At 42.4% G+C, this 15,662-nt stretch overlaps 1 protein-coding gene across 4 annotated transcripts in view; it reads right to left on the reverse strand.

Moving 5' to 3' along the window:
* The window catches only part of MGRN1 (mahogunin ring finger 1), a 308,688-nt gene that overhangs the window by 21,224 nt on the left and 271,802 nt on the right, over window positions 1–15,662 (reverse strand). For 2 of the 4 annotated variants that reach the window (XM_085632140.1, XM_085632142.1), the window contains one exon: window positions 7,379–7,423. The exons of the other annotated variants lie outside the window; for them this stretch is intronic. In XM_085632140.1, the coding sequence (XP_085488266.1) occupies window positions 7,383–7,423 (41 nt within the window). In that variant the 3' untranslated portion in view covers window positions 7,379–7,382. The remainder of the gene's footprint in view (window positions 1–7,378; window positions 7,424–15,662) is intronic. 4 annotated transcript variants of the gene reach the window in all.

Below are 15,662 nucleotides of genomic sequence, written 5' to 3' on the forward strand. Positions count from 1 at the left end.
AACTTGACAAGATTCTTCCACAGATCTTATGAAAGACTAAAATTGAAAGATTTTGCAACTATAGAGTCTATTGAATAACTGTTCAAATACCCTTAACTGAACATTAATGTATTTTGGCATCTGAAGACCAATAGGACAATGCACATTCACATCACCCTTCCACGATTTTAACAAATAATGTTGACATTTTATAATTCCTGTATCCAAGAGACTGGGTGGGTCAGGCCATTAATTAATTTTAACTCATCTCACAGAAGAATGCTGGTGTAATTAAAAAAAAACGAAAATTGATCCAATGGCTTTATGGATATTGTAATCAATTGAAAAATGCATACACAAATGTTCTTTACTTACTCAGAGTGCAGATATGCTACTTGTAAAAAAGCAGAACACTGTCACACACAGTGAAGTCAGCCGATAGAGAGATAGAATTGTAATAAAAACAAACGTTTTTGGCTAACACCAGACCTAATTAGGGGCACAATTTTAAAGAAAGTCACAAAAGTGCACCATGGCATATGTCCTTCCATTAGTGCAGATTAATGGCTTTCATGAATTCACAAGAATTTACAGAAGTAGGCCAAGAAACCGTACTCTTAGAAAACAATTAGCATGAGCAAAATCCATGTGTAGATTAGCTCATGTGAATATCTGTTGAGTGTTTACAAGTTCTTTCCCTCCAACCACTTTTTCCCCAACCCTGGAAGAAGTTTTATTTCTGTCCATGTCAGAAATACATTTCTCAGTATGGGAAAGGAGAAGAGCTGGTGAAAACCTCTAAAACATGGAACTTAGTGGGTTTGCACCAGGATATTTGTATAGTACATTATTCACATATTACCCAGACCAAAGTCTGTAAAAAGCAGTTAGAGGCTGAAGAGGGGTGAAACTCCAAAACCGTTCCTAGGATGCTTGTTTTCAGTCCAGGGAGGACCTGGCCTGGTAGTTTGGGCTGGACTGTTCCCATTGGGCACAGGGTCAAGACTGATTTGCATATGGCTGGGTCCAAACTGGAATGGCATTGTGAGCAAAAAAACGATGGATTTACGCCCAATCTCTGTACTGGGGTGAATATATGACATTGTTCTGCATTCTGTCCATCAATAGTTATTTTTGCATTTGTCACCCCGAGTGGGACGGGTATGCTCAGACGTGAGTCTCGTGCTCGCCATGCCAATGGAATCAAGCTATCCTGGCTGAAGAGGGGTGAAACCCCGAAACCGGTCCTAGGATGCTTGTTTTCAGTACAGGGAGGACCTGGCCTGGTAGTTCGGGATGGACTGTTCCCATTGGGCACAGGGTCAAGACTGATTTGCATATGGCTGGGTCCAAACTGGAATGGCATGGTGAGCAAAAAAAACGATGGATTTAGGCCCAGATTTCTGTACTGGGGTGAACGTATTAAATTTTCTGCATTCTGTCCATCAATAGCTCTTTTTAAGTTTGTTTTCCATCCAGCAGAGGTTTGCTACTCAGGGAAATTAATTTCCAAACCACATTTAGTGTGGATGGGTGGTGAATGTTGTTCTTATGATGTGTTCCATAGGTGGGGTTCCATAGATTAGAGTGGGTTTTGCAAATTTAGTCTCCGTGGTGGTTCATAGTGAGGATTCTGGTCATGCAGCCCAATTGGCGCTGATGTTTGACTGACACAAGTTTGGTTCAGATGATTCTCTCGCTTCTAGCAGGTCTTGTATTCATCCAAGAGTTGTGTTGCTAAAGCAAGAAAATGTACAGTGGTGGCTCTACTAACTGATTTTGTCAGAGTAGGACCTTAGATCTTGGAAGTGGGTTAGTATCTAGCCCCAAATGGTGTCCAAGGTCTTTTACCACAGTTGGATAGATACTTTTAGGCTATTCTTTGATGTCCTGAGTGTCTGGCGCAATCTCTCATTACCACCCCGTGCTGATTGAGCACTTGCTGAGTTTATCACTTACAAAGCCCCTGATTCCCGTGCACCAAACTCCTAAATTCACCCCAGATGTTTCTTTTGGTCATCTCAAAACAATCCTGTGTCAGGAATTCTTCAACTTGTTAGCGTAATTGATAAGATAGTTGTATAGTCTGATATAAAGTATTGTACAATACAATGTAAAGTGTGTCACCCTACTAAAAGTAGAATAGTATATCTTAAGCCATTACACCAATTAATCGTGGGACAATACACTATTAAAGATACGTAAAGTAAATCAGTTAACGGTTTATTAAATAAAAATAGCAGAAAGGTAACCATTAAAAAATGATTGCCCTCACCTCCACTGAGACAATATAATGATGATGATGCAGTGCTCTTGATACAGTGTTACACAGTAGTGGTACTCAAAGTGACATAAAACGTATATGTGGCAAGCTGGCTGTTCAAAAGTCAAACAGTCTGTGGAGAAAAGGTATTAAAGGACTGTTCTAGTTTAGCGCGGTCTCACTGTACAACTTTCTACATGGCTGCTAAAAGGAACTGTAAGGAGAGCTTGTATGGAAGGCAAGTTCCTCTTCTAGAGGAAGGTGGTGTAGGAGACATCTATGGGAACAGAAAAGGAAAGGTAGTGGGTTGAGTTACTGCACTTGGTGATAAAAGCAAAGTGGGGTAGGCATGTAAGGGATTGGCTCAAGGTGGTGGTATTTAGCAAAGGAAGGGACATCTTGTGAAAGTCACAGAGGTGAGGATTCAGGGACTAGGTGAAGGTGGCGGGGAAGAGGGTGAGTGCATGAGAGGGGAGAAAGGAAGAAAAAAGAGTAGATAGCAAGGAGGCAAAGGGACAGCACGGAGAGATAGATAGGAGAATTCAGGAGAAAAATGGGAGACGTGACAAAACACATGAGAGCAAGAGATTGCTGGTGAAGGGTGCAGGAGTAGGAGGAGAGTGAGGGCCTGGAAAACAATAAAAGAAATGAGAAGAGAGAAAAATGAGAAAGCAAGTGATGCAAGGGTATGAGATGGACAAAAGAGAACGAGAACGATCCAGGTGGATGAAGGAGACAACAGAGGAAATATACAGAGATACAGAAACGAGAAAGAAGCATGGCATTCAGAACATTTTCACCATATTTAATTTCAGGCCTCTTGCTAAATTACTTTTAACATTGGCAAAACTTCTATTTACAGAGTGCAACCACAATAAAAAATAAAATCTTCAATATAAATGAAGATAAGAAGATCAACAAAGCATTTGCTATTCTGCAATGGTACGTGTGAATATGTAAACAAGACTTAGTAATGAACATTGGATCTGTACAAAACAAAATTCAAGATTTGAAGGCAACTTTACAGGCAGAGCTTTGGCCGAATGCTTCCCGCAAATATTCTTGAAATTAATAGCACATGGTGCATGTAAAGGTATAATTAACAGCAAACCTTATTAAAATATTGACAACATTCAGAAACCTCTCATGATATGAGATTAAGGGGGAGAGGGGGTCTCAAAACAGGGGCAAACAGTTACTTATAAAGGATATTAGACTAGTAATAGTGTAACATTTTAATTCCTTGATTTAGAATGTAGAACCTTAGTTAAGAATAGAAAGGCAAACTGGATATTGTCAGTTTCACATGGCCAGGACATGCCCATTAACAGGTATTGACAGTTTCACGTGTGCATGGGTCTCAGTGGCCTTCAGCTGGTCCAAGGTCTGAGTAAGGACCATTATTCCCAGTAAGGTGAATGCCTGGGCGCGCGCACATCTGTTCTTCCGAGCGCACAGTGCTGTGTGTGGAGCGTGCACCCACTGCACATCGCGGGAGAGAAATCGCGCCGCTCAAATTTTAAAAGCGGGAGAGAAATCGCACCGCTGCTTTTAAAATGCGAGCGGCACGAAAAATGGTAATTTCCTGGTTGTGGCGGCTCCTGCACTTGCTGCATTAACTTCTTAATGAAGCGCAGCTGGAGGCTGTTTGAGGGCCTTTGTGAAAATATTTGTTAAATGCAGCACCGTCATGTGCTGCAATTAACATAAATATTTCCACAATGGCCCACAATCAGTCCGCAGCCTCGCTCCTTTAAGAGAAGAAATACAGCAAGTCCAAAAGCACAACGTGTGCTTTACACGTCGTTCTTTTGGACTTGATGCATGTCTTTTCTTAATGGAGCACGGCTGCGGGCTGAATGTGGGCCATTGTGAAAATATTTATGTTAATTGCAGCGCATGATGGTGCTGCAATTAACAGGAATACTTTCCTAAATGCCCACAATCAGATTGCAGCCGTGCTCTATTACGAAAATAAATGCAGAAAGCACAAAAGAACGACGTGTAAAGCACACGTCGTGCTTTTGGACTTGCATGGTGAAAAAGAAGAGATAGGTATCAAAAGAAAAGAGAACCAAAAAAACACATAAACAAACTCAGTAAATGTAAACAAGGACAGGGGAGGGGGCAGAGGAGCGGATTCATCGAGGAGCTAGAAAGGCAGTGATCCTTAATAGCAAGATAACGCAAATACATTTATTTAGAAAGAAATTCAGAGGCGGTATTTATTTAGGTGTTTTCAGAATGTCAAGTGCGTGGTGCGAGTGCAAGGATCGGAAGGCAGGGATTTCTGAACTGTTTCCACCGCACCTGAAAAACACAATTTCCAGAATTAGCGACGGCTGGCTTCAGTGATCCTTGGATGAGTGTGAGACATACACTGTACTGTGTGCTGAGCTTTGGGAATTGATTTTGACTTTCAAATGGTGCCGGCTAAGACACGTAAGGGCTGAGGTAAGGTAGTCAAACTTTCAGGTGCCTGTCAGAAGTTGAAAGTGCATGAGCAGTACCGCTCTTTCTTACTTAGGTTTTTTTTGTTTTTAAATCAAACATCATACCGAAAATGCAGACACGGATAACAGATATTAAGAAAAATCCACGTTTGTTCAAGTGGGGCCTGCTTCAGCTTTCATACTATCTGCCAAATTGTTGCTGAACGGGCCCCATCATTAGATCCGGCTCTAATCTGTTGCAATATTGTGCGTGTGTTGCCGCCATTTCATGACAAGCGCCTGCATATGTATCAGCTTTTCTTGAACTTTTGGGGCGGAACCCTACATCTATATTTTACCCGGCCTAAGCTTCATTAGTAATAGCTGCACAACACCTCTGCTCCAAATCCTAACATCAATGTTTGGACTGTGCTGTCTATTTCCGCAGAAACTATATTCACCTGTCTGAGCAATTGTTGTCCAGTATCAGTGATCAGGACAGTTACAAGCTATTTATATGAAACTGGCTAAATCGTACATACACAACTATGCAAAATACCACGCATCAGGCGCTAGACTGAGTAGTTTTCGAAATACAACACTACGAAGCTCTGGCTGCCAGCTATTACATATGTAGGACTGTTTGCGCCTCAGCCTGAGGCATGCCTAATGCCCGGAGCTTACTTGCCAGTCAGCTGACTGTGTTGACAGAGACGTTTTAAGGGATTGGCAAAGTCAGGGGGCCCCCTGATAGAGCCAGCTATGTTATGCATAAGGTCTTTCCATGATGCCTTTTAATAATTCTTAAACAGATTGCCTGAATTATGTTTCCCATCAATTTATTTTTAATGTGAGAGTTTACTATAGGCATTTTGCAGAGAAATGTTGTATTTGTGTTTGATGCAACATCCATAAAAAAGGTTTCTTTTAGATCGAAACAGGATCTCAGATATGCGAAATGGGAGGATGTCACAGTGATTATTTGCAGTAGTATTAGTGAGTTTCTACTGTGTTACAATATTGGAAAAATACATCACTATCCCTGAATATTAACTATAAACACATTTGGAATTTGAAACAGTGTTTCTGTGCACTGTTTGTGATCTGGCCAAAAGGACACGAGAAAGCTGAAACTGGATCATAAATTCAAAGCTGATCCGCACAGAGGCCCCCAAAATACGTTTGGCCTAGGGCGGTCAAAGTCCTTAAGATGTCCCTGAGCCGCCGCTGTGTTGTTAGTTAGGAAAGAAGAGGTTCACTGGCACTGTGGAATGAGTACGGTTGCCTCAGTTTCCTAATATATACGTGTAGCTTTTTCGTGGTTGCAGATGCTCTGCACTGCACTTTCTCATTTCGAACATGACACAGCCATTGTACTCCAGTCACCAATACGAAGGCCATCCCCTGGCTGGACTGGCCGAAGCAGGCATAGGGGGTTTGCCTGGGAGGCTGGAAGTCAGTTTTGGAGAAGTGGAGGCCAGTTTTGTTACTGGAGGCAGTTTTGCAGCAATGCTGCAATATCGACCCTCAGTAACAAAAGCACTAGTGCTGGGGACCGGTTTTAAACAGTGGTGCTTCACGCTTGCCCCCACCCCTGGTGATTGGGAGCCGTTGCGGCAAAATTGCCAGGGCTACTTTGGGTTCCCAAGCAGGCTCTGCCTGCCCCATCAACAGGCCTCCTCCTAAGTCAGTTATCTGCACAATAAAGCAGAAACCTTAAGGCAGAACCACTGTCGCTGTACCCACACATGCGGTCGGGTTCTTGGCGCACATTGCCGTGGCTGGAGCGCACAGAGACCTCACACAGCCACACACAGAGGAAAAAAAATAGAGGGAACATTGGTCATGACTAAACTCCACAATGTGCTTAGTTTCACTTTGGGGGGTGTAGCAACATTTAGGATTGGGCAGTCCCTTTAGTGCCTTCAGCTTAGAGGCGTGTGTGTTGGGCGTAGTCGAGAGAATATCCTAATTTTACTCCACTTGAGGTTCAGGGATGATAGCCATTTGGGCACAGGTACCGTCTTGCCCCACTGAGAAAGGTCACGGACAGTCCAGTAAAGACTAAGCACACCCAGAAAGAGAATGGTTATCTATAATAAGACATACACTGCTCTCATTTACCAATGACCAACACATTTACAGACTAAGGAGTCAGGTTAGGCTGGAATCAGTACCGACTGCAGCACGGCCACTCCAAAATATGAAGTGGCTTTGAGGCTGCTTACAGTACTATCTGGTAGCACAGTTGGCTTTCGACATGTAATTGTGTCAATGACGGGTAACTCAGTTCAGCTCAAACTAATCATGTGTGCTAGATGGGAGTCAGACCTGGAGAGCCAAATCTATTCAACTTACAAATAAGCAGTCCAGCATCTGGTGTGCAGAATTGACACCATGTATTTTTTCATCACACTAAGGTACCTCCGACACATTTATCAGAGCCATAGAATAGTTATTTCCATTCACAATAAATGACAGGTAAAGATTACACAAGTTGAGTAAACATATAAGTAACAAGCAGAAGCCATTGATGAGGGTCAGATAGAGGAAACGAAGAGGCACCTTTATGACTCTCTTCAATGTTTTAGTCAGGCACTGCATACCTCTAAAGGTGATGCCTCTTTCATTACCACTTGCCTCCTCGACCCAAAATTGGTGTGGACTAAAACAAGTGATGCATAAGATAGAAAGAAAAACATACCATGTTACTCGTCAATACCAATTGAGCAGGAATCAGGACCCAGAGCTGACCAAAACAGCAAAGGAAAAGAGACAGAGAAGGAAGGGCACATTAGAAATGAAATTAGAATAGAATGACACACACAGCAGAAAATACCTACCAAAAAGCATTTTACTTTCTAGGTTAGATCAATGGAAAAAAAGAGCAAATGTACAATTGCTGCCTGAAAGAGAAGTACACCTTTTCTACATAATCCAAATATGAACTTTGATCGGCTCAACTAACCTACATACAGTACTGGTACCCCATTACAACTGGGGCCTAATTTCCCGGGATACAAAAGGACTCAAACCGATCACTCACACATTGAAGGCCTTTGCCTCAAATACAGAATTGTACAGGTACACTGATTCCTGTAGTGAAATACATTAAGTCACAGGTGATAATGTAATTTTGGGACATGTGTTACGGGATACTTGTTACAAGCACATGAGGCCATGTAAGAGGAATCTCAGAAGATTTTTGTAGGTAAAAGTCATGATAATCAAGGCCAAAAACGCAGGAATAGAGAAGCAAATCCATACATCTGATGGAGACAACCAAACACAAATATATTAAAACAGATAAAGGGTAAAGGAGAGAGCAAATCAAATCAAATCAGGGATATTTATTGAGCGCACATATCACCAAAAGGTCTCATGGCGCTGGTGGACAACTCTGACTTTCCGGCTAGGTGGTGGGAGTCAATTTGTTCCAGAGGGTGGGCGCCAAGAAGGAAAATGATTTTCCGCCATTTTTTGCAGTACGGACTCTGAGAGAGGTAAGGAGAAATTTATTACTGGACCTTAATGGCCTTCGAGGCTGGAACCAGCTGAGTCTCTTTGCTACGTAGCTAGGGCACCTACCACACATAATCTTGTGTGCTAGGCAGAGAGTTTTAAAACTGGTTCTCTTCTTTACAGGAAGCCAGTGAAGGAGTTTTAAGCTAGGTGCTGAGGGTGATCTAGATGGGAGATTCAACACTAGCCTGGCGCAGTATTTTGCAGAACATGTAGCCTGGAGAGCAGATCTTCATTTATTGGTGTCAGCAAGGCATTCCCATAATCCATCCGGCTGATGATCAATCCCTGTACTACAGGTTTCCTTGCTTCTATTGGGATCCATTTAAAGATTTTGTGCAAACTGTGCATGATGCCAAAGCAGGTGCGTATCGTTTGGTTAACCTGGTTCTTCATTGATAGTTGGTCATCAATTAGAATACCAAGATTATGCACTGTCTGCCTAGGAATTGGACAGGGGCCCATTTTAGGAGGCCACCAGTCTTTTGATCAGTGCTCATGTGCCTTCCCAAAGAGTATCACCTCGGTATTGTTACCGTTAAGTTGCAGATGATTAGTGCTCATCCATCTGTCAACGTGCAGCATGCAGTTAATAAAGCGTATTTTTGTGTCCATGGGGTCAGGACCAAGGGTGATCAGAATCTGAGTGTCATTGGCGTATGACACTACATCAAAACAATATGATCTGATCACCCTGGCCAGTGATAGAGATTGACAGAGATAGTGATAGAGATTGAAAAGCGTTGGGCTAAAAATAGAGCCCTGAGGTACTCTCATCCTTACTGGTCGACTGCATGAAACCACATTACCGATCTGGACTGCGGTGGTTCGATCGGTTAAATAACTCTTGAGCCACTTCAAGGCCCTCCCTCTGACACCAACCTCCCAGAGCCGTTGTTCCAGAATGCTGTGGGAGATAGTGTCGAAGGCAGCCGACAGATCTAGCAGTAAAAGGATAGATGATTGTACCTGATCGAGTGCCAGTCTGATATTGTCCACGGCTTCCACCAGCGCTGTTTCGGTGCTGTGCGCAGCCCTAAAACCCAACTGTGATGGATCCAATAGGCCATTACTTTGAAGATGGATTCAAAGTTGTCTGTTGATTAAAGACTCAAGCACTTTCCCAAAATAGGGAAGTAGCGAAATCGGCTGATAGTTGGTCAGAATGTTAGGGTCTGCAGAAGTTTTTTTTAGGATTGGCCTAACTCTAGCAGCCTTCCATATCATAAGAACCGTTCATTGTAACAGTGATCTATTAAATAGGTCAGCAAGGTTATCAAGAAGCAAAGGGGCAATGGTGGAGAGAAAGCGGGCGGCATCGGGTCCACTGGTGAGCCAGATTTGATTTTCAACATGGCTGTTTCCACAGCCTCCGAATTAAACTGGGAAAAATCTTCCAGTAGAGGAGGAGGACTAGTAGAGTCGATAACGTCCTCTCCCAGAATGTTTAAAGATTCGGAAGGCGGAAAAGAGCAATGGATTACCGAGATCTTGTCCTCAAAAAAGTCAGAAAGAGAGTCCGTCCAGTCCTGTGAGACAGGGGCATCAGTCTGGACAGGGATAGTTGAGAATTATTTTAAGATTTTATAAAGTTCCTTATTGGAATTGGCTGCCTTTTCAATCTGATGTAGGAGAAACAGTTTTTTGGTTTGGCTGATATTTGCCATATAGCTGCGATGGATACATTTATATTTATCATGATCCATCGGCTTTTTACTTTTCCGTCATTTCGGTTCTGCAATCCTACATAAGTTTTTCTGTTTTCAGTTGTTCATTAAACCAGGGTGCCGATCTAAGTTTAAGTGTAACCTTAGTGAGAGGGGCAACCATGTTTAATGTTGTAGTTATTGCATTCTCAAAGGTGGTGGCTACCTGATCTATACTGACCTTATGGCCATACAGTAAAAAAATAAAAACACTGAACTGACACGTGGCAATTTTAAATAATAACAGACATGAAGAAATAGCTAAAACAGTTTATGAATAGTAAAAAAATTAACATTTGGTAGAAAGCAACAAAATTGAGAGCGCAAAGGGAAGCGACATCATTAAAAAACAAAAGCAAAAGAGAAACACAATATATACTAAGCCAATGAGAAAGTGAAACTGAAGTAACAACAAAAACCCCAAACTTCCCAAATTAACTTTGGTACCTAAAGTGTTAAACTTCCCTTGTTCTGCCAGTTTCCAAGATCTCTTTGATTAGAGCATGCACTGAACTAGAAAAGGAGGCCTAAACTCATGTCCACACAAGTACTCAGTGGCAGACTACACCAAGACCAACTGGTCTCATTTATTCAATTTACTACAGCCCTACCAGGATGGAATATGCACAGAATTAATTAAAGAGATGACACATGGATCATTGCAAATGTAGGCAACTAACAATGTAGGGAGAACATTTTAAAAGAAAGTTTAATATATAGGTTAGAGTGTAAACTGGCATATTTCTGGAATTTACAAAGATTTCCACAAAAAAACTCTGATGAGCTGAAACCGTTGCAGTTTTCCAGATGTATTTCTAGAAAACTGTTGTCAATTTATAGTTATGTTCCTGCAAAGCCTTTTTCACATTCAGTACAGTGATTGCACTGCAATGAATTGCATGTCTATGCATTTCTACTCAAAGGCAAACTATTATTCCGCTTGAAGAAATCCCTTCTTCAAATACCCACCAATTTTAGTAGTGTTCTCTCCCCATTCCCTCCTTGGAAAGGAATTTGTCACTTGCCCTAGACACAAGTGTCAAAACATTACCAAGGTAAAAACGTGCCAAAGAAAGGTTTGCGGACACCCACAATATCACAAGTCTGTGAGTGCTCGGAGAGAGGACTATTGAGCCACCATGTAAGTACTATATAGCTTTCAACCATGAGCAATAAAGAATCAGCTCACTAGTGGCACTTTTATGTCACCAAGGCAGTATTATATCAAGTTCAAGAGTAGTAGTAGCAGATGTATAACTTTATTAGATTAATTTCCTAAAATCATAAAAGTACACATAGAAGTAAAAACAATCCTAAAAGAGAAAATAACTTGTTGCATAATAACAAGATGCATCCACAAAATTAAGAAATTTACAGTATGTGTAACTAAAGCTCACTGTTCTACAAAGGCTGAGCAACAGTACATATAGCCAACATGGCTTAACCCCCAACTTATCAACATCCTCCAAGGGAGCAATATGTAAAGTGCAAATGCAAAAACATTTCTTAGGACAAACTTAAGACTCCAAAGAACATTCAAAGCAAAGATATAAAATCCAGATAAACATACTCATTGCCAATGTAATATCCCTGATTAAAAATGTGACAGAAAAAAATAGACCTTATGTGTGGGTAAGAGTTGTAAAAACAAAAAAGCGGGACGTTTATAAGGCCTCTCATGAACATAGCTCTGGGCATGCATCCCCAAATTTCACATCCAAAACTTACTTTGAGGGACACATTCGGCATTATAAACATTAAGCATCAACTTAATCTGATAGTGCCCAAGCCTTCGCAAAAATTCATCAATACTATAAGTGGCCCTCTTAAAAGTCATGATATTTTTATTGAGAAATGGTTTCCAATTGAAACGAGAATCAAGTAAGATGCCCAGATAAGTAAAATGCTCAACCCTGCTGATAAGTTGATCCTTAACCATAAATATTTTAGATCTGGTGTTTATAGGACCAACCACAATGACATGGGATTTGGTATAGTTTGTTGTGAGGTCGAGACAATCCATGAAACTAGGTTAAGGAGTTGCTGCAAACCCTTCACCGTATGTGTGACTAAGACTGCATCATAAGCATATAAGACGGCAGGCAGCAAGCGGCCACCCGCACTCGAAAGTTCATCCCTTGTTCAGTCAAAACTGATTCCAGCCAATTAATATACATGATAAAAAGAAAGAGGGCCAGGATACAGCTTTTAGCCAACCCCTCTCTTTAATCTGAAGTGCTGAGTGCACTCTACAGTACACCATACATCAACCCTCATAGATCACAGCACGACCCAGAGCTTAGCTCTATTAACCCTATCAAACGTCGAGCTGAGGCCCATAAAGGTCAAATGAATTGCACCACCCTTTGCCCTTCCATATTTAGAGATTATCAAACGTAAATCCAGATTATGGTCAATAGTTCCCTGTCCTGGCCTGAACCATATTGAATCTCAGATGAAATCTTCTGTTCTGTTGCCCAGGAAGTATGACAGCCCAGGGACAACCCACCTATGATTTTAAACTCAATATCCACCAATGAAATAGGTTGGTAACAGATGGATTCCATTCTATTCTCCGTATTAAATATTGGCACAATCGAAGAGCTACGAATGGCTGCATTGATATGTAGGGTCACTATTGGTGCCCACATGTCAACTAGAGATTTAAACAACTCCCCAGGGACCCCATCAGGACCGGGAACCTTACCTGCTGGAAGTGACAAGATGACATTCCTGACTTCCTCCCACTAAATTGGTAATCCCCAAGGTCTCCTGGATGCCATAAGTCGGGTGCTCACCCTTCCTCATATATACATATGGCCGCAAAATGTTCCACCCAGGCCACTGTAGTAATGGATGAAACTTGCACAGAAAACTGGTCTACGCGAAATAGAGGATGATTCACTACCCTCCAAAAATCTGCAGTATCCTGGGAAGCACAGGCCCCCAAGCAGGTTGTCCCACATCTTGTTTTTTAGAAACCTTTTCTGATCCTTGCATGCCAAACGATAAGTGGCCCTGGCCTTCCTCACCTCTTCCCAGTTATGGGGATGCTTTTGCAAGGACACCATTAGCTCTCTATGGGCCTGTGAGCATTTCTTGTCAAACCAATTATGGAGAGGTGCACATGAAACTACTAGCCAAAGTAAGGGCAGCCTTAATGCAGTCAGACAAACTGGTCGAAAATTGACCATCTCAGCGTCCTATTTTTTGGATATGAGCTGTCAAGTGAAGGGAAAAGCCTGGCCGCTAATTTGTTTTAGAAAAATGAGCGTTAATCCAGCCTCCAAAGACTGAAAGGTCTACAATTCATTTTAGGATTTCTAAATTTCAGCAGAAGCACTGGGGAAATGCATCACTTTTGTATCCCCGATACCGACTCTAGAAGCAGTTACCAAAGCCAGCATCTCGAATGCAAAGGCATTGCATCCACGTTGGATACAATGGGCTAATTCTATCACTGCAGTACGAACAAGTATACCCTCTCCCGAAAGAATTCTTGCCTCTAGATCAGTATGAATACATCATTTTTACTGATGGTTCTGCTCAACCTGCCATTGGAAGTAAACATCAATATAGCGCTGCGTGTGCTATAGTGAAAGGTCGTATGCGGGAGGATAAGTTCCATCCCAGCAATATGAATACGCAATCTCTGGGAGATTGTACAGCACAGCTGGCAGAAATGAAAGCCCTGAAACTAGCACTACAGTATACGGATCAGGGATTTCCCACACTAATTGTGGGTGATTCATTTTACTGTGTACAATCTTACAATAACTATCTTCATTACTTGGGCCAGAATGGGTTTAAAGACACAAAGGGTGGCACGATAAAACATTAATTGTTATGGGAACAAGTGGCAAAGCTGAAAGCATGCCTGCCATTGGCTCAAGTTATTCACACCAAGGGAATTCACTGGCTGATGAAGCCGCCAAGGGGACAGTGCGAACTGCTGCAGTTGCTGCAATCACTTGTTCACACACGAGAATAGACGAAGATGTACTAGTAGCTATCAATGCCACAAAGAACGGCTCTGCCGTACTGCCAAAGACTTTCCAATCAAGTACTCTACAAGTTAGATGCACACAACACACTATATGCTCAAATTCCAGGAGTGGGGGATAGAGTAATACCAAACAAAGATCGCAGATTAGGTTTAATTCTAGCTGCACACAAGGGTCTGGGCTCTGCACATGCAGGAGTCACTGCAACAATTTCATTATTGAAACAGCGTTACTGGTGGTCGGGGCTGACAAAACAAACAAAGGACCATGTCCTGAAGTGCGATATTTGCCAGCAGATGAAGGGTTCCACCATTGACAGGCCATAACACACACCATTACTGATTTCAGACAGACCTCTCACATGTGTCTATTTGGACCACTGTGGCCCGTTAAATTCAGACGGGGCTTACAAGTACATCTTGGTGGCAGTGGCTTCATGCTCTAGATTCATTTGGGTTTGGCCCCAGCGCTCGGCTGACACTCGAACTGTTATAAAGGGTTTGCGATCCTTCATCAGGACATACGCAATTGGCATATTACATTCTGACCGTGGCCCTGCATTTAGCTCTCAGGCTTACAAGGAAGCCATGGAAAATATGGGTGTGGCCTTGCGGTACTCCTCCCCCTACCAAATAACCCTGGAGTTCACAGTCACTAGATAAATGATGCCTGGAGTCATTCCACAACAGCCTTGGTCATTCAACATGAAGTAACTCCCATTGGAAAGTAACTCAAAAACTGGATGAATTACAGCAGCTGGGGAACCCTTCAGGTAGCAGGACAAGTTCGCTATTGACACATTGCATGCTCCGTGAAGCGACACTTCTTTATACACTAAAGACCCACTCAAGGCCTTTTCGCAGTTTGAACCACTCAAGAAAACTTCCTTGTCCTTGTTCCTGCACCTACGGTAAACATCGTTTACACCAAAACTGGAACACCGCATGCCATTACAAAGCCGTCGTTACAACGCAGCTGAGGGAAATTCAGTGGTGGAGAGGAAAAACCGGGACCTAAAGCAATCCTTAACAGCTAGGGTATTAGGTGCGGGTGGTAGTTGGGTCAATCATCTATACGGGGTCCAGAGGGCACTCAATAATATGTCAAGAATATCCTTGGGAGGCTGTGCCACTTACGAAATCCTGTTTGGGACAAGAATGTGGGTACTTGATCTCGATTGTGCCAGCACAGTGGCGGATGCACAACCATTTGAACTGACTGACCCTTTGGCTGTTTTACAGGAACTTAATGAATTCCGGGTGTTACAAAGCAACGTTCAAGTCAAACGCACCGCGACTGGGAAAGTGAAACCAGTTCCGACAAGAACTGCTTGGGTCCCGCAGATTGGGGACCTGGTCAGGGAAAATATTGTGGACTGAAGAGAGTTTGGGCCATCTTACAGAGCACCCATACCTGTCCTGGCGGTTGTGGGAACAAGAACAGAACTTCTTCCGCCTCTTGCCGGCAAAAAAGAGAAAAGATTTGTCTCCATTGATCTGATCAAACCGCATCATGTGGCCGATTCTCAACAGAAGGCCACATGGGGTCCTGAGTAGCCGCACATCTCCTCTTACTACTATACAGGAAGTTCAGATGGAAAGACTAATAACCTTTCAAGACTCCACTACACAAATGAAGGAGTACCAAATAATGGAGCACAAATCATTCCAGTTGAAATTGAAAAACATCAAGAAGAAACTACAATGCAAGTTGCAATTCGGCCCAACAAAGATGTCTACATTAATGTGCCTTCAAA

This window comes from Triturus cristatus, chromosome 10 (assembly GCF_964204655.1).
Source record: "Triturus cristatus chromosome 10, aTriCri1.1, whole genome shotgun sequence".
NCBI classification, from domain to species: domain Eukaryota; kingdom Metazoa; phylum Chordata; class Amphibia; order Caudata; family Salamandridae; genus Triturus; species Triturus cristatus.